The sequence below is a fragment of the Fringilla coelebs genome, assembly GCF_963513975.1.
Source record: "Fringilla coelebs genome assembly, chromosome: 2".
Taxonomy (NCBI): domain Eukaryota; kingdom Metazoa; phylum Chordata; class Aves; order Passeriformes; family Fringillidae; genus Fringilla; species Fringilla coelebs.
The window spans coordinates 20,698,538-20,720,460 of record NC_140029.1 but is presented as its reverse complement, the minus strand read 5'-3'; the positions used below and the strand labels follow the sequence as shown (position 1 = coordinate 20,720,460).

At 40.9% G+C, this 21,923-nt stretch overlaps 1 protein-coding gene across 1 annotated transcript in view; it reads left to right on the top strand.

Annotated features, from left to right (window-relative positions):
* Window positions 1–12,119, top strand: part of SHROOM2 (shroom family member 2) — a 115,428-nt gene extending 103,309 nt beyond the window's left edge. Inside the window, exons 8-10 of the mRNA XM_084200898.1 lie at window positions 461–641; window positions 5,180–5,452; window positions 9,343–12,119. Coding sequence (XP_084057024.1) covers window positions 461–641; window positions 5,180–5,452; window positions 9,343–9,609 — 721 coding nt within the window. The 3' untranslated portion in view covers window positions 9,610–12,119. The remainder of the gene's footprint in view (window positions 1–460; window positions 642–5,179; window positions 5,453–9,342) is intronic.
* Window positions 12,120–21,923: the final 9,804 nt, after the last annotated feature.

Sequence of the window (21,923 nt, the reverse complement as noted above, 5' to 3'; positions counted from 1 at the left end):
GAAAGAAAATAATTCCATCCACATTGATGTTCTACTTTTTTGTTTTGTTGATACAAATTATCTGATAAGTTGTATCCTTCTCAAGAAGTTTGATTCTCTAATCAAAAATTGTACTATCCCAATCCAAAAGGATACTGTGTATGACACTGAGATTTTTTTTGCACTACTTTGTAAAATGTAACTTTCCATTTTGTTTCCAGCTGCAATATCTTTGATGCATTTCAATTCTTGTTATGATGTATGATCTTATGCATGGTTTCAGTTTTAACTTTTGCTGAGCGTGTACTGAATTCATACAGATTTTATTCTCAGACAGTGTTTATTTATCTTATTTATATAGGTAATGGTTTTTTCTTGAACCCCCTGCTTGCTGGGGGAAATGATAGCTCTAGAACATTCTCCTTTCTTTTCATTGATTAGGGTGTCAAGGCAGTTAATGAAAGTTTTGACTTTTTCCCAGGAAAGAGGAGCAGAGTGCACCATCTGCCATCTCCCTGACAACCAATTCTACTTACTACAGCACATCTGCACCAAAGGCAGAGCTGCTGATTAAAATGAAGGACATGCAGGAGCAGCAGCAACAGCAGCAGAGTGAAGATGATTCTGAAGATGAGCTGGATCATGACTTGTCAGAGAAGAAGGTAAAAGACCTGTCTAAAAGTGCAATGGGAGGCTCTGAGTTCTGTTCATTACATTAACTGTGAATTTGTTTGACTAAACAGCCTCCAATAAAAGGCCTTCTAGATGAGCAGGATCAGTTGAAAAAATCAGCCTCTTTTGGTTCTGGGGGGTTTTTTGTTTGTTTGTGGGGATGAATTAAGTGTACACCTGTGAATTTAGGTACTTCATATTAGGTGCTTCTTCCAACTTGTGTGTTTTGGAAAGTCTCAAAGGGAGAAGTTTTGAGGAGGTTTTTTAAAATACTGTTTTCCATTTGAGATCTTTCTCTATTTCTCACTATGTAAAAAGAAGCAAGAGTGCTTATGTATCCCACTGAAGCTGGTGGTGGTTTTAGTTGTTCCAAATTTTTGAAATCTTGGTCCAGAATTTGGGTTTGTCTTGAGAGAGAAGGAACATAGACACACCTTCCTTTTTTATTTTCCTCCCCCTTTGTTTTCATGAACAGCAAAATATTCCTCCTGCCTCCCAAATTAATAATGATTGTGGGAGATTATTAATTAGCCTGGTGGATTCACTGAAGTTGCTTGTCACAAGGGAGGGAAGCAGTCTTATTATTCATCCCCATCCTTTGGTGTTAATTTCTGATCAAAGGTGACTGTAATTCCCTAGATACTACAATGATGATCTGACATTTGTGTGGTAGGAGAAAGTGTTGACCTGCAGTAATGTCATTGCATTCATCTCATTAGTAACTTGGTACAAAATATTTTAATCATTGTTCCCAGTATGGATAAGCTGGAGGAAATGTTCTGTTTGATCAAGTAAAGTGATGTAGTTTAACTCTGTTTACCTAAGCCAGTAATGCACTGGTGTGCAAACCTTTTCTGTCCAAGTCAGCTCTCTACTTAAAAATCAGCTGCCAGGGTGTACTTGATAATCCAGTCCCAAAGAAATGATTTTTAATTATTAGGACGGTATTTAGTCGCTAAGAGTGAGAGATTTCCACCTGTGGCTCAGAGCAGGCGTGGCTGGCACTGCATTTGAGGGGGCTGTTGTGTTTTCTGTTTCCTCTGTGTTGTTTCAGCCTCCCTCTGCATCACACTGTTCAGTGTGCTGGGCACTGCCAGGGGCTTGGTGTGGCTGCAGCAGAGCCCTTCCCTCACCCTCTTGCTAGACAGCTGCTGAATCCAGTGTCTGTACTACTTAGACAAATTAGGGATTTCATTTCATTTTAAATAATTTGGTTTTATCTGGTGCCACATGTGATTGTCACATTCATGATTTTGCTAGAACTAGTTTCATTCTCATTAATTGCAGAATAGGAGGGAGGTAAAATTAAACCTTTCTTGTTTGCTCAACAAATTAAATACTAAAACTTTTATAAGCAAGAGTGCCATTTACTTTTGTTGGTTTCTTAACAGGAAAATCATGTTTACCCTTTCCATACTTCTCCATCCATCCCCCAGTTTCAGTATATGCCACTAATCATATGACACAGGAAGGTTTTCACAAAGGGCTTTTAGCAGAACCCTCCCATCTTCTCCTCTTAAGTGTACATGTTGTAGCACACATACCCTGCTGCTTGCTTCTCTCCCTGCTCTTCCTCATGGAGATGAAGCACTCAGTTCAATGGGCTTTCATCATGGATCTTGTCAGAAAACATATAAAACTCTTTGTAAGTGGGTCAAGACATCTTTATTAAATGGACAGAAGATGCGGCTTGGTCCAGCTTCTCCTATTTGGCAACAGTTTAACAAGGGATTGTTAGGGACCTGAACATTTTAATGGCACACTTTGACTTCAGTAGTTTTGGATGGGCCATATGCCCAGAACCTGTTTCTTGATTCCTGGAAACTGGTAGTTCTGTTATGAGATATCTTAATTGCAGTCCAGTGTGGAATGATTGGTGTGTTTGTCATTCTCTGCTCTGCAAACCAGAAATGCGGGGTGGTGCTTTTTACTTTTGAAATAAGTATTGGAATTTCATATAGAGTTGTTAATTTTTTTATTTTAAATTTTTGAGCCAATCCCTGTATTTCCAGCTAACAAGAATGGAATGTGTATGTCTTGTGTACTGAGTTTAATGTAGGTTTACTACAATTATAAAATACTGATCAGATTTTGAAGATGCTGTAAGGTGTTTTTTGTACTAAGGAAAATCCATGTATAGCTGTGTAGAAGTTTCCCCTTTGCCCTTAGGAAAATTTCAGCAACTGCTGAAGAGTGTAAAAATAATTAATGTATAACAATTTTTATCTGGTTTGAGGCTTGAATTCCTTAGGAATGGGGGGGTGAGGTGAAAGCAGAGTATAATTTACATAAAAGCATGCCAAGCAGCAAGCCACCTGAGCAGTGCTGTGCTGAGCCACCTTCTGTGTTGCTAGTCAGATCAGCAAGAATGGCTTTATTGTTTTCTTGTGTGCTGGTACAGAAATCGCAGCTATAAATTATTCATCTGCCAGTCTGAAGATGTAGACTGCAGCTCTTCTGGCTCAGTAGATATTGAACATAATACAGGTTTTCTGCTGTTTAAAGGACATAGTGAGTTCACAGTTGCTGCATGCAGAGGCTCCTTCATCTGGGTACAAAGCCATCGGTAATCATAATCCAATTCCTAATAGATATGACAGTCTTAGTATTTATGGCCTTCTCACCTGAAAAATTGTTGCTTTAGAGGTTAGCTTCAGCTGCTTGGGATGTTACTAAACAGGATGTTACTGGGAAAATGGCTTCTTTCTTTTTTAAAGAAAGAAACTGAGAGAGCTGATCTGGACTGGCAGACCAGATCAGTAAATGCTGAGCAGCCATATGGCTTTTTTTTTTTTTTTTTTAATTAAAGGAAGTTGCAGCATAGCTGCAGAAGTAAAAAAAAACCTTGAAATAACAACATAGAGTACCACACTATCTTGCTGTGTTTCAAATGGTGAAACAGCAGCATAGTGCATGTCATCTGAGGGAAATGAGAGTGTAGTGCTGTGACCTACATAATCCAAATCAAACTGCATTTGCATTGAGAGAAGGGGGAAAAAAATAAAATCCTGCAGATTAATCAGTCAGTAAAGCAGGCATCTGTAGAACTGCTTACTACCTTAATCTTTTGGGCACCAAGGCTACCATAACCCAGATCCAGATTAACCTGGACTAAGTACATTAAATCAAAAAGGAAAAAACCAGTATGGATAATCCATGGGTTGAATTTCTACTTTGAAAAAGGCTGCTACATTTTCACAGTATAGTTGCTTTCTGTTAAGATGACTGACTTTGTTTTGTGCTGGTTTTTGTTCTCAAAATAAATTGGCAATGACTGTTCAGTGGCCTCTGTGAGCAGCAGCTGCTATCAGTATGTTTCTCAGTAATCACAAAGGCTTGTAATTAGATTTGCATTTAGAAAGCAGAGTTCCTAAAGAATGTTATGAGTAATTTTTTAAAAAAAGCTAGGGTTACTGTGAAATAATGACTATTTTAAAGGATATAATTTTCATTCAGAATTTGCACTGAGGTGTATGTTTAGAGAACACCTCTAACTTGGAAATTTTTCTTACCTGAAATGAGCTGAACACCAAATAGGCACCTACATTTAAATAACAAGGCATTTTTAGGGTGTGAATTATCTCAGAGTTGACAGCTGGCTGAGCTAACTTACACCACTTGTGCACCAAAAGCTGGGCATGTGAGAAACAAGAGCTCTTGCCCAAATGCAGGGAAGTAGCACAGAGGGACCACAGGTCCAGATCAAAGGAGATCTGGATTCTTGGTCTGGTTTCTGCTGGTTCTGCAGAATGTGCTTTTCTAAGGCAGTGCAAGTGTACCTCAGGCAGTGGGGACTTCTATAGTATAGAAGGCCCCCAAAGTTCAGGTGAGCTGTATATTTGCCTGGCCCGGGACAGTGATGCTTCTTTGGTCCTTTGGCAGGGCCACTTTGCACAGCTTTGTGCAGAGCTGCTTTGTACAGTACAGTAGATTTTATTCCCTGCACCCTAGGGATTATGACTACCCTGCAGAAATGTTGTAAGGCACTGTTAATGCTAAGATTTTCTGAGAGTGGAAGGACTGCTATTGGAGGAATGCTAATATTATGCAGAAAGGAAAAGAAAGCTTGACAGTGCCCTAGTTTTAACTGCATCATGTGGAAAATACAGGATTGTTTTTCTAGTACTGTGTATCTTCTTAAGTGTAGCTCTTCAGCAAGGTGTTATGGACCTGACCTGATATTTAGAGACATAGACTTGTGCTGTAACTTCTACTGTTCATAGCAGCTTTAAAACTGCTCAGAGAAAAAGCAGGAAGACTTCTTGGTAGGGTGAAAAGACTTCATCTTTTTCTTCAAAGGTGATTTGCTTTAGCACAGGTTTTAAGCTGAGCATTTTGCAGCTGTGTCCTGAACCTTTGAATGCGGAGGTATAGACCTTTGACACAGGCATGTATTTACTTGTAATGCACTCATTGTCAAAGCCTCATGGAAGTCTGAAATGTATTAAAGTGCTAGCTGACGTGACTTTCAGAAGTAGAGAAAAAGGCAGTAGTGCTAATAAATTCTTACCTCCTTTATTTTCCACAGCAAGAACTTATTGACAGCATTAGTAGGAAGCTGCAGGTGCTGAGAGAAGCACGGGAGACACTTCTGGAAGACATCCAAGCAAACAATATCCTGGGAGAGGAGGTAGAGGCCATTGTGAAAGAAGTCTGCAAACCAAATGAGTTTGACAAATTCAAGATGTTTATTGGCGACCTTGACAAAGTGGTCAACCTCCTGCTGTCCCTGTCTGGTCGTCTGGCCCGGGTGGAAAACGCCCTCAATAACCTGGATGACACCACCTCTCCAGAAGAACGGGTGAGAAGGGGCAACAATAATATTCCTACATTTAGGGAAGCTCATGGGAGAGCGGAGTTTGCCTGGTTTTGTTTGTCTAAGTTGCAGCACTCAGCGTGAGGGATAGTGTGTGGATAAATCTCATAAAACTTTTTTTTTTAGATTTCTTAAAACTTTCCTCTTTGCCTTCTTTTCTTGAAGTACTGAAACTATGAGTGGCTTGCTGAGAAAAAGTGGGTTTGGGGTGCAAGATACTGGAAAACAGACTTCTTGGCAAAAGTTTAAAGAAAATGAGACTCTACTGATAAGAGCATAAAAGGAGGCAAACAAAAATATGGTAACAATTCAAGATGCAAAAAGGAGTGTTTGTGCTGTAATGCAGAAAGCTTACAGACTTCTTTATACTCAGTGAGGATCTTGATACAAATCTGTAAGGTTGTTAAAAAGAATATGTTTCTCATCTACTACAGCTTCCTTCCACAACGCCTAGTGAGGAACAAGAGCAAGAAACAACAGAAGGACAAGCCTTTAAAAAAAGGGGAGGGAGAGGGGGGGAACAAGGGGAGGCATGGATTGCAGCAATTTTTTTAACTTCAAATCCCATCAGGCCTTACCTAGGAAGGAGGTAGATAGATAGCAATACAGATATGCACCAAAGGAGAGATGTAGATTGTGTGAAACTTAGGCTAAAATAAATAGAGAGTGTGGAGAGGGTGTGTGTTTCAAGTGAGTTTAGCTTCTACGGTTAAATGAATGTGAAGCAGGATTTTTGGCTTGTAGCTGGGGACTGAAATGCCAACAGTCCACCTAAATGTTGTAACAGAATTTTTTCCGCAGGCTATGGCTTCATGTTGTTTCTTCAGCCTGTTGCATTATTTCACACATAAGAACCAGTAAGTGCTGGGACTGATCTGAAGCTGTGCTTTTGCTGTTTGGCCTCAACATACCTGATTAATGGTTGTTCAGACTTCTCTCTGACTGAGGTGGAAAGGGAAGTATTTGACAGCTTATTTAAAGGGCAGATCAAAGCTTCTGACACATGGAGAAATTTAATCCCTCATTAGACTTTTTTCTAAGTGTGGTTGCAGTTGCGTGATGGGGAAGGAGCTACCAAGATTTGTGTACGTAGGAAACACAGTTTGAGAGCTGTGATAAAAATAGCTTACTGGCTGGATGGGGAAAAGGAAGATGGTGAGGAGGTGGTGTAGTAAGGACAGTCAGAAATTCTGTGTTCTGATGTCAAATTTATACTGACAGAACTCCAAATCCCGAACATATTTCAATCCCCGTTCATCTTCACATGCACTGACACCAATCTTGCCATAGTAACATTGGGAGAGATTCATCAGGACTGAGAAGAGCCCTGGGGAGGAAGACATGGAGGTATTGGTGGATGAAAAGCTCAACATTACCCAGCAATGTGCACTTGCAGCCCAGTGTCTTGGGCTGTATCAAAAGCAGCGTGGCCAGCAGGTCAAGGGAGGAGATTCTGCTCTGTGAGACCCCACCTGCAGCGCTGCATCCAGCTCTAGGGCACAAAACGCAAGAAGGGTATGGACCTTGTGGAACACTTCCAGAGTGAGGCCACTCAGTTGATCAGAGGCCTGAGCACTGCTTCTAAGAAGACATGCAGAGAGTTGGGGCTGCTCCACCTGGAGAAAAGAATACCAAAGAGGTCTTAGAGCAGCCTGCCAGTACCTAAAGGGGGCTTACAAGAGGGCTGGAGAGGGAGTTTTTACAAGGACATGTAGTGGTAGGACAAGAAAGAATGGCTTTCAGGTGAGAGGAGGACAGGTTTAGATAAGATGGTAGGAAGAAATTCTTGCCTGAGGGTGGTGAGGCGCTGGAATAGGCTGCCCAGAGAGGTACCCACCCTCCTACCTGGAAATATTCAAGACCAGGTTGGATGGGGCTTTGAGCAGCCTGGTCAGGTGAGAGCAGGGGTTGGAACTGTATGATCCTTAAGGTACCTTGGAACCCAAGCCATTCTGTGATTCTATGAAATGTATCTTGAAGTGTTGAATTTAGGCTGATGCCTGTGGCTTTTTTGTTTGTCCTTTAGTATTTCAGTAGGTCAAATGATAATATGTGGTGAACTACTAATGTACCATATAAACAAAACAGAGGATTTTGCTTCCATTGTTGGGGAGCATGTTCCCAGTGACCACGGATTTTTCTTTCCAAGGTGATGTTGTCTAATAAACATTGCTCTGATAGCTCTCCCCTTTCTGGGAGCCAGCAACAGCTTACCAGACTTTCTCAATAAAAGCAGTCAGATAAAAACTGCTGAGTTTATACTTTGACTGTCAAATGCTTTGCTAGAGGTCTTTTTTTTGCCACAGGGAACAGTATCAGGTATTTCAAGTTCAGCTTCTGAAAGGGGCTTCATCTCTACCGGCCCCCTTCCTCTTACAAACAAGGCCAGTGTCTTCTCATTACTTGCACTTTGTGTCCACATCCTCTTGCATTCATCAGATTCTGGCTAGTTACTGCTGCTCAGCATGCACACACCTGCAAGGCTGCCCTGGGAGCAGTCTAGCCACACTTCTGGGTTTGAGGCTGTCTACTATTTGCCCTGGTGAGCCCAGGAGAACTTTTAGTTCCATCTCTTTGCAGCAGATAATTCTGCTTGCAACTTGCAGTGGGATTTTTTTCCCCTGGCATAAGCTCAAGGGAAGATTAAACTGTTTTTTCTAATAGTCTGTGGTTTTTCTGACTTGTCTTCCATAGCTGTCTTGAATCCTGAGTTAATCTAGGCTGTGTATTTTAAGTACATTGAGAGCACAAATCTGAAAACATTTCACTCTTGAGCTTTGGTTTGCCTGTAGAAAGAGTCAGCACAGGATGCTTGTGCAATTCTGACAGGTAGGTTTATTAAAGCTCACTAGCCTGTAGCCCCCTTTGTCTCATACTTCCATCTTGAAAAGACTCTTTTATATACTACAAAAACACTTCTATAAATCCTTCAGGCTTATTAAACAGCATGTGTGATTTAACAGTAGGTGCAAATTAAAAAGATGGACACGTTTATTAGAACAGACTGAGGTTTATTTGAAGCAAACTTCTCAAAGAAAATTAATCTCTGAAGCAAAGCTAGAAGTTATGGATTGGTACCTCTTAGGGACACTTTTTAATTAAGTTCAGACACCTGTATAGAATTCTTGATGTCAGAATAAGCCAGCCATACTCTGTCCCTGGAAAAAAGCAATCACTTGTAGGCTGACATCTGAAATAGCTTGGATTGATGGTGCTCCTGTGTCTCTCCATGTACTGCCAAAGGAGGGTAGCCAGGTGATTCAGGTGGGACTGTTGGCTGTGCAGACAGGGGATGCTGGGGGAGAGGCTGCTGTCTTCTGCTGTCCTCTTTCTTTTGCTTTCCTTTTGCCCTTCTGTCTTCCCTCACTCTTGCTCATGTCTGAAGACCACAGGACCTTCACATGTCATCAGGAAGACTTGTGAATGCAGGAGAATTGCTAAATACAGTGTCAGGAGCTGTATAAAGACAAATGGCTCCATTAACTGGTCTGTTTCTGGGTTCTGTAACCACAGCTATGCCAGTGCTGTATGGAAGATGTAAGACTGCTGAGTCTTAATTTGAAGAACTATTCTTCAAAGGCAACTATATTGTATACAGCTATTTATAACTATTGAATAGCAAAGGAGTCTTCGAAGTAATGCTTTGAGGCCAACAGAAAGTAATGGTGCATCTTTCATTGATTTACTACATTTTTAATCAGTTTGTTAACGCATTTTATTAATCTAAATTTTAAGGCGTGTTCTTTTTCCGCCTTTCTAAATATTCAGGAAGATCTTTGTAGCTAAAACAGACTTGAGAGAGAATTGAACAGTGGAGCTGTTGTCCCAGCCTAGTGAACCCCGTGAATTTTTAACTGTTTTTCTTTTCTCCTAAGCGGACACTGGTAGATAAGCAGAAGCTGCTGACCCAGCAACATGAGGATGCAAAGGAGCTGAAGGAAAACCTGGATCGTCGAGAGCGCATTGTTTTCGACATCTTGGCAAACTACTTGAGTGAGGAGAACTTAGCAGACTATGAGCACTTTGTGAAAATGAAGTCAGCCCTCATCATTGAGCAGCGAGAGCTTGAGGACAAGATCAAGCTGGGGGAGGAGCAGCTGAAGTGTCTGACTGACAGCCTCCAACCCGAGCGGCTCAAATAAGGGCACTGAGTCCAACCAGCAATGGGAAGAACGGGACAGAAGGAAGGGATAGGGCAGTTTCCAAGTATACAAATGAGTCTCTTGGCTTGCTTGAGTGTCTGGTAGAGAAACAAGTGCACAAGAGAAAAATAGCTCTCACAACAGCAATAATGCTCTCTTTCAATTTTTTTGAATGATGTATTTAATTTTTTAGAACACATTTTTATTGCTGGACTCTACAGCTGTTCCTCATTGCTTAACTTCCAGAAAGCTCCATAAAAGGGGAGAGACTCTTAACCTTTTGCTCAGTATGTTCAAAGTCTGTGGCAGTTGTGCATGCAAACAATGGTTTTTAGAATAGATTGTATACTTCCTTTACGTTCAGATGCTGCACAGTCTGCTGGAAAACCCTACAGCAATTCACAAATGCACACACATTTAGAAGCTCTAATTTTAGTGGGGTTTTATGTTTTTTTAAGACACATTAAATAGGGGAAGCATGCATCTTATAGCTAATATATTCAGATTGCTGAAATACAGTGTCACTCTGATCCTGTGGCATCAGACACTTTTTTGTAATATTGTATATAGGATGGCACTTTCCCCATGCAGAAAACAACTTCAGAATCAGTCTAGTTAAATGCTTCTTAAGCAGCTTGCAAATCACCTAATGCCTACCTTGATGAAGATTTTTTTTAAATTATTTTGCAAGACATATTTGTATTCTCTTAATGTAATGCAAGTGATTTTCTTTACCAAGTTGTACTTGATTTAAGAAACGGGCTGGAAGTACTGTGCTCATTTTATTCAAAACATTTTTCATCTAAATTATTTACAAGGCTCGTTTGCTTTTTTGTGCTTTTTTTATGCATGTTTTTATTCTTCTTGTCCCAAACCCACTACACTTCATGGAAATAAATGTAGGTTAAGGACACTGTTTGTCTTTTTCTTTTGGTTGTTCAACATTATGATGGTTTTATATAAGCAATTAAGTTATACTGAAGTTGACCTACATAATGCTGTTTGTTCCTCTTCCTCAGACTACCAAATGCAATACAAACAATTCTGCCGTGTAAATACTGTGCATTACATGGAGCAACTCTGTGTTGTAACTGTGAACATAAGTGGGGCTGTTTGCTTGTTTTTTCCATTGAACAGTGATAAAGGAGAGGATGTTAGTTCACAGTATCAGATCGCTAATCTGATCTCCTAATACTGCCATTGACTTAGATAATTTCCAGTAGCTCTAAAAAGAGGTGCTAACTCATGTTTGCAGCACAGTAATGGGTTATGCTGACTTGCATAGATACCTGCAGTAAAATTCTATAGTGTCTCAAGTGTCAAGCTCTATGTTAAGATAAAGTTTTGCAGGCAAAGAATGTCTGGGAAGACTTTGTGTATATGCCACTTCCATTGTCCTTAGGGAGAGATGTATCTCTCCTCAGACAAATAGGTTCCCCAACCAGAAGCCATTTTCAAGGCTGATGTGAATGCCAGTCTGTAGCTAAGCAGGTTGAAATTACAGTCAGTTGTTGAAAAGAGAGCAAAGAATTCTTCCTGCTACTCCTGCAGTATGGCAGCATTCACAAGTGTTTCTGTCCTTCTTACCTGAATCCTCTCTTTTGTGGGGAGAGAACTGGAAAGGCATTGATCAGTGAATTCCTTGTGAGTTGGGGAACTGCGGAACAAAAATCCTCTGGAAGCAGTTCCTTTACAGACAGGTGCAAACATTAAAAAGACTGTTGCCCCCACACACACCCTTACCGTGCACTACTTTGTATACCTGGACCAAATTTTCATTGAAATGATGTTGATGTGCATCAGTTGAGGTCAAATGGAGCTACCATTTTACAAGACCTACAGCTGACCTTAGTTTCTCCCTCCTAGTTCAGAAATGTAATCTTCTGGCATCTCACAGTTATTTGCTGCTATGTTCCTAGGACAACTGGTCCCTTTGTCCTTAAACCTATCCCTTAACCATAACAAACCCAAAACTAAACATAAATAAATTATGCTTGTCTTAGCTTGGAGAAAAGTGTGCATTGTTTTATCTGTGGCATTTTAAAAATTTTACATATTGTGGTTACTCTGAAATGTGTATGTGAAATGTGAAGAATAATATAATTACAATGTGTTTGTATACAGTACTTTGATTTAGATCTCTGATAAAAGGTAGCAATATTGTGAAAGCTATATCTATTATCCTTTTCACAGAACAGTTGTGTAGACACTAATATCTCCTTTCCTTTTTCAAAACTTTTGAAAATCACTCACCCTGGAAGCGTGAAGATGGTGGCCTCCCAATGTTATATGTAAATCTGTAAATAGCTGTACTGTTGCTTTTTGAAAAAAATCTGGTGCTAATGTTTTGCCTTTGGCGTCCTGGGGATGGCTGTTTCTTCACCCTTTGTTGTTCTCAATTCTAGATCTCTTTGTATAGTGAAAGATTTCCACAATGCTTCTCCAACTGTTTGGATCCTGCAGCCCAGAGTGAAAATGTACAGTTTTCCTGCCTGACACTTAACATGTACCTACTGACAAATGGTATTGCTTGACTTTGAGAAAATAAACTGTATATTTCAATGTAGAGTTAGTTTTTGTGTGCAGTGTTAATGTCAAAAGCTTCTGCTTTGCTTTGCTGCTTTGCAGTGTTGGTCATCTCGTGGTGTCCATCAGTAGTGCTTTTCAAGGCCAGGCCAGTTATCTTGTGGGCTGAAGTAGTTTGTTGTCTTTGTACAGCTTATTTAATGTGTTGTGTAATTCATCATTCTCAAGTTCCTAGTGTAAGTACCAGAAATGTGTTTGTGTCTATTTAGTATTTTAAGAGTGTGAATATGAGATGGCAGAAAGGTAAAATGTGTTATGGGGTCAATAAAATAAATGGGCCTCTCACCATGTAGAGAGCACATGCCAGGGGAGCAGCTTAGATTTTCCTGCTTGGGCAATTCCACAGTTTCAGCTTCATCCATGTTTGGAATGGATACTTCATACAGAAATATCCAGTCAGTGGTGTGTGAGATTTTCTGCAAGAACAGATCACTTGTGAACTCTCCAGCTCTAACAGACTTTCACAGAAACTTCAGTTTAATGGGGGCTCCCAGATTAACTGCAGAATCTTTGCCTTACTGGGAAACACTGGTGAGTATGCACAAATTTATAGCAGAGGTGACCACAGATCACAGAACCATAGCTTGATCCTGGGAATTAATTGTCTGTGATTGTCTGTGAAGGTCTTTATAAAATCTGGGGAAAGGAAGTTAGGGAAAGAAAAATATGTGGGTATCTGTAGGATTTTTCTAAACTTCTTTTCACCCTTCTTCTCCCTCTCTCTTTGTACTTGGATGGACCCACCTGTTTGTGGCTGGTTTTGTGAGCATTAGGTATAATCCAGGATGACAACTCCAGAGGAATAACAGTCCAGTTTTTGTGTATTATTTGCATTTTTTTTTAATTGCCTTCCTTTAAACTGAAATTCAGCTCTTTATTTTTTCCCATGGGGTACTTGAGACCCTCAGATTTCAAAGGAGTCACCATTTCACTATGTTCTTTCCAAATCAAATTCTAGTCACTACTAATTTTAGTGTATTTAATTGTCTCAGTTTTTACTGAGGTTTTACTCAGCTGAGTTTTTCAGCTGAAGTAACCTGTTGGCAATCCAGTAGCTCTAGCAAGGCCTTATGATATGCAGTAGAAAGCAGCTCCTCTTTTAGTGGTGTCTGGTCATTCATTGCAGAAATTTAAAGGCCTTTTCTAATTAAGGGCTTTTCAGTTGTGCAGGATTTTTAGAGGATAAGTTGTTTTTTATCTATATACTTGAGCAGATCATGCCCACAGAATGTTATGAAAATTAACAATTACATCTTTACACTGGATTATATATTGTCAGTTGTGAGAAGTGGTAAATTGGTCATCACATTTACTTACCACAGTTCCAGTCTGCAACTTAACTAATTATAATGATCCATGAAACTAATTATAATGGTCCATAAACTGTAAGATGGGTAACCCACGTGAATTAGCAACTCACCTGTGAAATCTTGGGTTTCATTCTTTCTACCGGCTGTTTTTATAATGTTTCTGAGGATAAAGTTGTTCCATTTGAAGTAGGTTAACTTACTAAATTCCAGAGGAAAATTTGAATTGAAATAAATTAGGTGCAGTTCAGTAACAGGAGGTAATTCTCACTCAGGCTGCAGTAGCACACCTACAAGCAGAGCAAGTATCCATTTAGTTCAGGCTACAATAAACACCTTTTTCTTGGTTGTAACCACATGGACCAGCATCTTAGACTGAGTTTTATTTCAGTCACAGCAGTTGAGCCTTTCCTGAGCACAAGGCTAGTGAAAATGCATTTTTTTCCCCTCATATGTTAAAAATCCTCACAATGGTTTCATTTTTAGGTGCTTTGATATCTGTCTTGGAGGCAGTCTGGGTTCTGCAGGGGGAGATGGCCTTGTGGCTAGGATGTACGTTCCACTACTGCCAAACACGTCAGTGTTAGTGGGCTGTGTCCTCCCTTCCTCTCAAGTCCCCTCCATGCAACAAACTGCTTGGTAAAGTTAACAAGAAATGTATCCTCTCACTCCCATTACCTATTGCCTGCTGCTGCCAGGGCTGGGATACCAAGAATATCTGTGGTGATTTCTGGCACCCCTTCTGGGGCAAAGCAGAGGGAGGAATTCTGTGTAACTCCTCCTCTCATTTGTTAACCTGCACAGTGCCACTAGAGAACAGCCAGATTCCCAATGCATTTCATCTTTAATTGGAATTCTTTAATTCACTGATGGTGATTGTCTTAACACAGGAGAGATTTTAATTAAAGCAAATGGATTTGTCACTGTGAAGCTGAAATGCAGTGGAAGATACAGAAAAATAATCAAACTTACTTTCAATAACATAACATAAAATCTCCAGCAAAATGGCATCTAAAAAGCATGCATGCTATGTGTCCCAGGTGACAACTGTCAAGAATTTTAGGTCTACGTTCCTATATTTTAATGGAATTAGTGAAAGAAAGCCTTTTCTTAAGTGCATACCAAGCTGCAACTGTGTTGACTAAACTTCATTCCCAGCAACTTCTGTAAGAGGAGGCAGTACTGGCTCTGAAGAAGCTGTGGTCCAACGTTACCAAGAGTTGTTGATTTGCTGCTGTTCCTTGTGACAGCAGCATTTGCTGGGCTCCTTATGGAGAACATGTTCTGGAAACTGGGTAATGGATGTCAGCTTGTAAGAGCTGTACCAAACATTGTTTTGGTGGAGCTGTGAAGTCCAAAAGCCTGAGCGGAATTAACAAAATCTTCATGATGAGAATCATTTCATTTCAACATCTGTTTCATTTCCCAGCTGTCTGCTCTTCATAGTGTTTGTTACTGGTAAATTACACTTGTGTCTTTGCTAAATGCCTCAGGGAAATATAAATACAATGAGCAGTCGCAGGCTAAATAATAAACAATACAAGGAAGATAAGATTGTTAATCTCAGTATCTAAATATGAAAGGCATGAGTCCTGTGAATACTTTTCATTGCCACTCCCAGGAGGTGCAGCTTCAGCAGATTTCTCACACAGGTATGGTTCCTCCAGAGATAAAATGGGAAAACAAAGCTGTGATGATCGAAAGTGGCCAACACTGACTAGAAAGGGGTGGAGCAGCCATTCTCTTATTAATGGGGTGATACAGATCACAGGGAAATGAAAACCAAGAAAGCCTGGAAGGATCAGTGCCCTGAAGGAAGAAAAACTAAACCAGTGGTAGAGTGCTTTGGGACTCTGAATTTCCTGGTTTTTTTTCTCTGTACGTGACATGGCAGAAGTGCTCTGTCTCCATGTGCTAAGGCATGCCTTTTAGTTACTATAATGTAAAAATACCTTAAAGCATCTTTGAAAATTAAAATTACGGGGAATAACTCAGAATTTCAGAATCTCAGATCTCACTATGTAAGACCATCGTGTTCTGTGCATTCAGTGACAACCCTTCATAGGCTCAGGAGACACTGGAACAGCTCTCTGGCACTAAGGAGCCTCCAAGAAGTTACCCTTTGAGGAAGAAGTCATCCTTTCTCTGAGGTCATCCTAAATTCACTGAACAGCCTGGCTCACTGGACATGCCGAGATGCTGAAGTCACACAAGCTGGGAGATGAGGGTGTTTACAGCACAGCACACATTTACAGAATGAGTGACCTGGCTTGTTCTCTGGGGTTTTGCTGACCTAATTGCCACCTCTTCAGAGCTCAGTTTAATACCAGGCTTCTGGTTGAGGGCAGAACACCAGTTCTATACTTCTATACCCAATAGAATGTTACATACCAATTACCAATACCAATATGCAGTTCCTGTTGAAGTTGGATCATTGTGTTCTGCCAGGAAAGCATAATTTAGAGAACAAGAAGCTGAAGATCTAAATATTCAACCTTTCAATAATCAATAGGGACTAGAGGATCTTGGGTTTCAGTGAATTCAGTGAATTTTCAGTGAATTCAGGCCATCAGTGAATTTGAAAGCAGAAATACTCTAGGGAGAAGTGTGACCAGAATGTTCCTCATTAAAGAATTTTTAAAAACCCACCACTTCCTATTTTTACACAACAGGGAAGAAAAAAAAACCTAGGTGAGTAAACTTCATTGTCACACTGAACCCAGGTTCAGTCCCAGGTTTTGCAAAGGTGGAGTTATTTAGACCAGCATTTTTCACAATGGGCTGTTCCACAAAATCAATAAGTGATAATTACAACAGAAGCCCAGTGATAATGGTCACTGTTTGCAACATGTATGGCAAACAGAGAAGAGGAAAGTTGCACAGAGAAAAATTGGTACTCTGGGTGTGTTCAAGCAAATCATTTCATATGGTGACATGCAAAGCAATTAATCAAGGAGAAAATGATGGCAATCACATGGACAGGGCAAGGACATAGACCAGACGCTCTAAATGTGTGGGATCACAGTGAATGATCAGTTCACATGAGCTCTGTGCTCTAGGAAAAAGGCTGAAACAGGAAAAGTAGTAGCTTGTGATGCAATGGTGCTGAAAAATTCATTAACTTTCTTAAATATTGTGTCTAGTCCCACAGTCTGTATCCAATGCAAAGGACAGAAAAATGAGAAGAGACTCATATAAATTATTAGAGAGTAGAGAGAGTATGTCATAACATAACAAAGAGCACTTTAATACCCGGCTTAATAATACGCTGATTAAAACTGGGATTTAAAAATTCTCTGTGTGTGCTATTGAAGATCACAAACAGCATGAGACTCGTTTGAGCAGAGAAAGCCCTGTCATGACCCAGCAAGTACAAGACAGATTCATGAAAACAAAAATTAGTTGCAAATGTTCAAGGGTGTCAGGAGTGCAGCACTGTTGTCATAAATGACGAGGAAGTGCAATGTGAAGGCTGGTCATTAAGTCTCTGGAAGTCAGGAAACTGGGAATGAAAATTTTATGGTCACTATAAATTCACCTTTTGTGTTTGCTGTTCTTACATTACACAGTCACGTACCGAGGTGTGACTACCTCGGTAAATATTTAGATTGCCTACAGTTTTATAGCAGGGGTCTTTAAAGAGCAGCAGTGATTATAACATGGCTTTTGGAGCTGACAGGTCAGGAAAACAGGTGGGAGTTTGCAAGCCCTTGGCTTGAACACTCCAGGCAGCATGGCTCAGACAATTTTTTTTCTTCCATTACAGACCCCCTCCACACATGCACCTATAGGAACTGCCACAAACCCTTCTCCTTTTGCTGGTTCAATTAGATACTAAGTTTGCTTTTGTTTTCTCTCCTACTTTTGGGGCTCCCTACCAGTGGTCCTGTGCTGACCAATTTAGCTATCCATAAAAGCATTACCCTCTTATCAGAACCTTCCAGGTGGTTGTCCCCACATTCTGAAACTGTTCCAAGCTCCAGCATGTGCTGGAGCATTGATGACCTTTCATCTCTGCCTTGTAACTTGTGAGCTGGCTGAGGGAGGGCTTCGAGGGAAAGCAGGGGCAGTGTGACACTTCTTTCCCCCACTGCCCACGTAAATGACAGACCAGCACAAGGATTAATAGTAGAGCTGTCCTGCCTTTGCACTGGAGATGCTGGAATAAAATGCTTTTGAAAAGCAACTTCCCTTCACATATTTAAGGAATTTGCCCTGTCTGGAGCTGTTTACAGAGCTGCATCCTGCTCTCCACTGGCATCCAGCTTGTGGCTGTTCAGGTTTTCCTAGGAAATCTGTTTTGCTTTCTGCAGTATCTTCTTTTACTTATATTCTGGGTCACCAAAATATTTCTATCTACTTCCTACTGCATTCATCTAAATAGGGTGCTGCTCAGATGAAAGCTCACAGTCATTGTTTAGCTATTACAGTAGCCAGGAATTGGGGCAAAGGTACAGAAACCCTTTTAAGGTGTCAGTAAAGATTCTAAAGATCTCCTACCTCAGATCTTGGCCTTGATCAGTTAATGAGCAACCAGTCATTCATATGGTTCTCCTAAACCACTGCTTTAATACTTCCCCATCATTTGTGCAGGGAGTTGCTTTGTAAAGCTCTTACACCCTCACGCTCTGTTAGCAGCTAAAGGTTTTTGTTGATCTCTTACTTTCATTCCCTTTAATGAAAATTCATTGGTATTTGATTTCTTTGTCACTTCTAACAGCTGATAAGAACAAGCTGCTAAAGCAGCTGCAGTGAAGTGACAAAAGCCTGGTGGTGTAGCACTGCAGCTCTCTCAGAACACTGCCAAGGCAGAGTGAAGCCCCAGTGTGACGTGTTGATAACATTCTCCCGTCAGGTGGTCTTTTCAACTGGCTCTAAAATGTCAAGTCTGAGGGAAATGTCTTTGTTAAGCTTTGAATGACCTACTTTTGGGTATCTGGGAATAACCAGGAGCCTACCCAAACCACAAGAGTGCATCTAATTTTAGCAGCCCTTCGTTTCATGCACGCCAACTTTTGTGTTCTGCATCTCTGGGAAAAAAACTTCAATTTCTTGCTGAGCCAAAGATGAATTTTATTGGTTTTAAATCAGCCCCTTGAGAGACACAATCACAGTGAAATTATTCCTCTTAAACTTTTTGAGCCTGTAATAGTAATCTCAATTTTGCTTCAAAACTAATTAGTGAGCCCATTCCAATGGATCTAGAGTTGCTGGTCTCTGAAGAAAAGGTCTGAGCAGCCCTTGCTGGAGGTAGCCTGGGCAGCCGTGTTTTGTGTGTTCCCACTTCCCCTGGATTTTAATGGACCAATAGTAACAGGGTCAGATTCTTTGTAGGAAGTTTCTGTGAGTCTTCTGGCTCTGTTACAAGGGACCTAGGGAAAGTTAAGGACAAAAATAAAGGGATGTTAGTGTGTCAGCCAGGGTTCTGAGGACACTACCAGTGCTGTAGATGCTGGGCAAAAGGTCTCTGACATATTCTGGATAGAAGAAGCACCAAAAATATGTGACCATTGTTAGGGATATTAGTGCTGTGCAGGATTGAAAGGAAGCAAGTTCAGACATGAGTGAGGTACAGTCTCCCTAAATTGGATATTGGACTGTGTTTCTCTTGCTGGGAGGGATAACATATAATCCCTCTCATACAGTGTCAGAGTGCACTGTAATTTTAGACTGAAACATGTGTTTAAATCCCATCCTTACTGGACAAGTGGAACTAACACAGAGGATGGTAGGGACTGAGCATTGTGGATGTTTATTTGGAACTTCACAAAAGAGAAGAGAAATCAAGGCCACACAAAATAGAACGATGTAATCACAACAAACCTATTAGCAAGTTCTCTGGAGTCAGAAGACTTTCCAGCCAATGGGATTAACTATAAAAACAATCAGCACCTGCTGGCAGCTATAAACAGGGTTGGTGTCATTTGGGATTGAGCTGAGTCTCTGATAATGTGTAGTGATTCCCTGTGGAGTCCCTGGAGGCTGGCAGTGGGTTGCCTCTTCAGAGGCAGCTGCTGACAATGTATTTGTGATCTGTGTCTGAGGAGGCCTGGGCAAAACAGGCAGAAGGTCAGCTGCTGCTGGGCTGTGAAGCACTTAACCATGAGAGATGTGTTGAGTTTGGTAGAGGTGTTTGTCTCATCTCTGAATTTCCCAGGTTTTAAAGGACAGCCTTGTTTGGCCATAAAGGTAAACAGTTAGGAAAGGTGTTTATGAAATACTTAGACTCAAACAGTGGTTTTAGAGGCCCACGTTTAAGTCCAGTGTTGGATTTGGAGAGTTGCTGGCCTGATGATGTGTTGAGGACAAGCAGGGAGCGACCAAGAGTGAGGATGCAACAACCCTAATGCCCAGTTCACTGATCACAGAGTGGCAAGCTGCTGCAGGGAGGCTGCTGTCCTTCCTGGAAAAAGCAGCCTTTGTGACAGAAACAAAAAATGAGAAAGTACTTGTACCTGAGCCTCCCAGCTGTGCAGGGGCTCTCTCAGCTGCCTACGAGGTGCCACTCGCTGGGCAGTGTACCTTGCACGGTGTCTTGGTTTTAAAATGTGTAGCAAATAAAAGGAAAAATGACTTGAAACAAATATTTCCTGTTCTGTGGTATTTAACAATGAAATTGTAAACCACAGAAGGGATCGGGCTTGATCTAAAGGTCTTTGAAGTCAGCAGAACTATTTCCACTGATTTCAGTGTGCTTTGGGTGCAGGCCATGGAGGAAGAAAGCAAATGTTTTCTGCCTCAAAAAGTATTAACCATTGGCATTCAAGGAACAATAAAGTCTTAGGTTTAAAATGTGTTCCTTTAAAGAAGGTAGTCAGAAGCTTAGTTAATTTCTATCTGCTTCCTAATAATTTGTCACTCTTACACTAAGAAGGAATACGTTCACAGAACTCATAATCATACACCGAGAAGAAAAAACACTCCCATTTGCTTCCTATTTTCTTTCATTCCATTTTGTGTGCATTGTATTTCTCACCAATGTAATGAAGCCTATGTTGCTGGTTGTTATCACAGATTGAGAATTGTAGATTTCCAGTTGAATGAAACTTCATTGTAGTGATGGTGGCTGATAAATACGTTGACCTCATTATTTTTCAGTACAATTTCATCTCTTAAACATCACAGTGGGTTTGGTTTTGTTGTCAGGTTGGTTTTTGTTTGCCTTGTTTTTTGGGACTGAGAAGAAATAGGTCAGATACAGAACTTGGTGAGAATTGTTCTTTGGGAATAGTGTAGGGGATGCTCCTCTTTTTGCAGGGTGAGACAAACAGGGGTGTGCAGCAGCTTCATGTGTAAAATCAGCAGTGGTTTTGCTGCAAATTTTGTGCCACACAGTTATTAAATAAAAGAAAAGGAATCTATCTGCCAGCTGCCTCCTGCCCAAGGATGCTGTCCTTGTGAATCAGCAGCCTGTCAGGATGTCAGAAGGCCATGCTGGAGTCTGGCAGATGACAGCAGCCCATCATGGGGGCTCTCTGTGTGTGTGGGGGTGTGTGTTGGGCTTCTTGTCATGCAAGAGCAGAGCCTGAGCAGCTGAGTTTGCCTGTGCACCAAACCAACCCCACCCAGCTGTGAGCAGGCAGAGAGGAGATCCCAGGCTGGTGAGCTGCAGGAGAGGACAAGACTCTGTTGTCATGGCCAGGCTGCATTACCTGCACAAAGAACCAGTGGACTGGCATCAGCTGAAAAACACATCAGGAGAGGATTAAAAGTGATGCAGTAAACAGGAGAACATGAATTAATGACATTTTTCAGCCTTCTTTAGTCAGGGCAATGACCAGCCTTTGTGCATGTTACAATGAGAAGAATTTTTCAATGAGAAGAATTATTCAATGAGGCCTCCCCATTTCAGGGTACTTCTATGAAATAAACTTACTTGTCTTTTGAGACCAGGCTTTGAAATGTCACAGAATCACAGAATATTCTGAGTTAGAAGGGACCCACAAGGATCATCAAGTCCAGCTCTTGTGGGAATGGCCCAGACACAATGTTGGTGTTGGTAGCCCTGTTCTGTAACCAGCTGAGCCAGTGCCTCATTTGGAATTTGTCAGGGTTTAGAACAGGGTTCAAAGAGAAGCAACCAGAACAGAGCAAAGAACATTCTTCCAATTTGTGAGAGCCATTGTTTACATTCATGGGAAAACCACGAAGCAAGGCAAACATAACATAATTTTTAAAAATGTGTGTGTTTTTTTAAGCATCTGAGATAGCAAGCATAGTACTATTTGTACTAAAGTGTGGGTGCAGCCAACCAGAGTCCATCGAGAGAGCAGTTCAGCTTGAATTTGCTCCTTAGGAAAACTCCTCTTTCTCCCCTATATTTCTTCCCACTGCAAAGCTGCACTAATTTAAGTTGCATAAATACAGGAAGAAAAATCAAAAAAAAGAAAGGATTATGAAATCACTTTGTTCTCTTTCAGA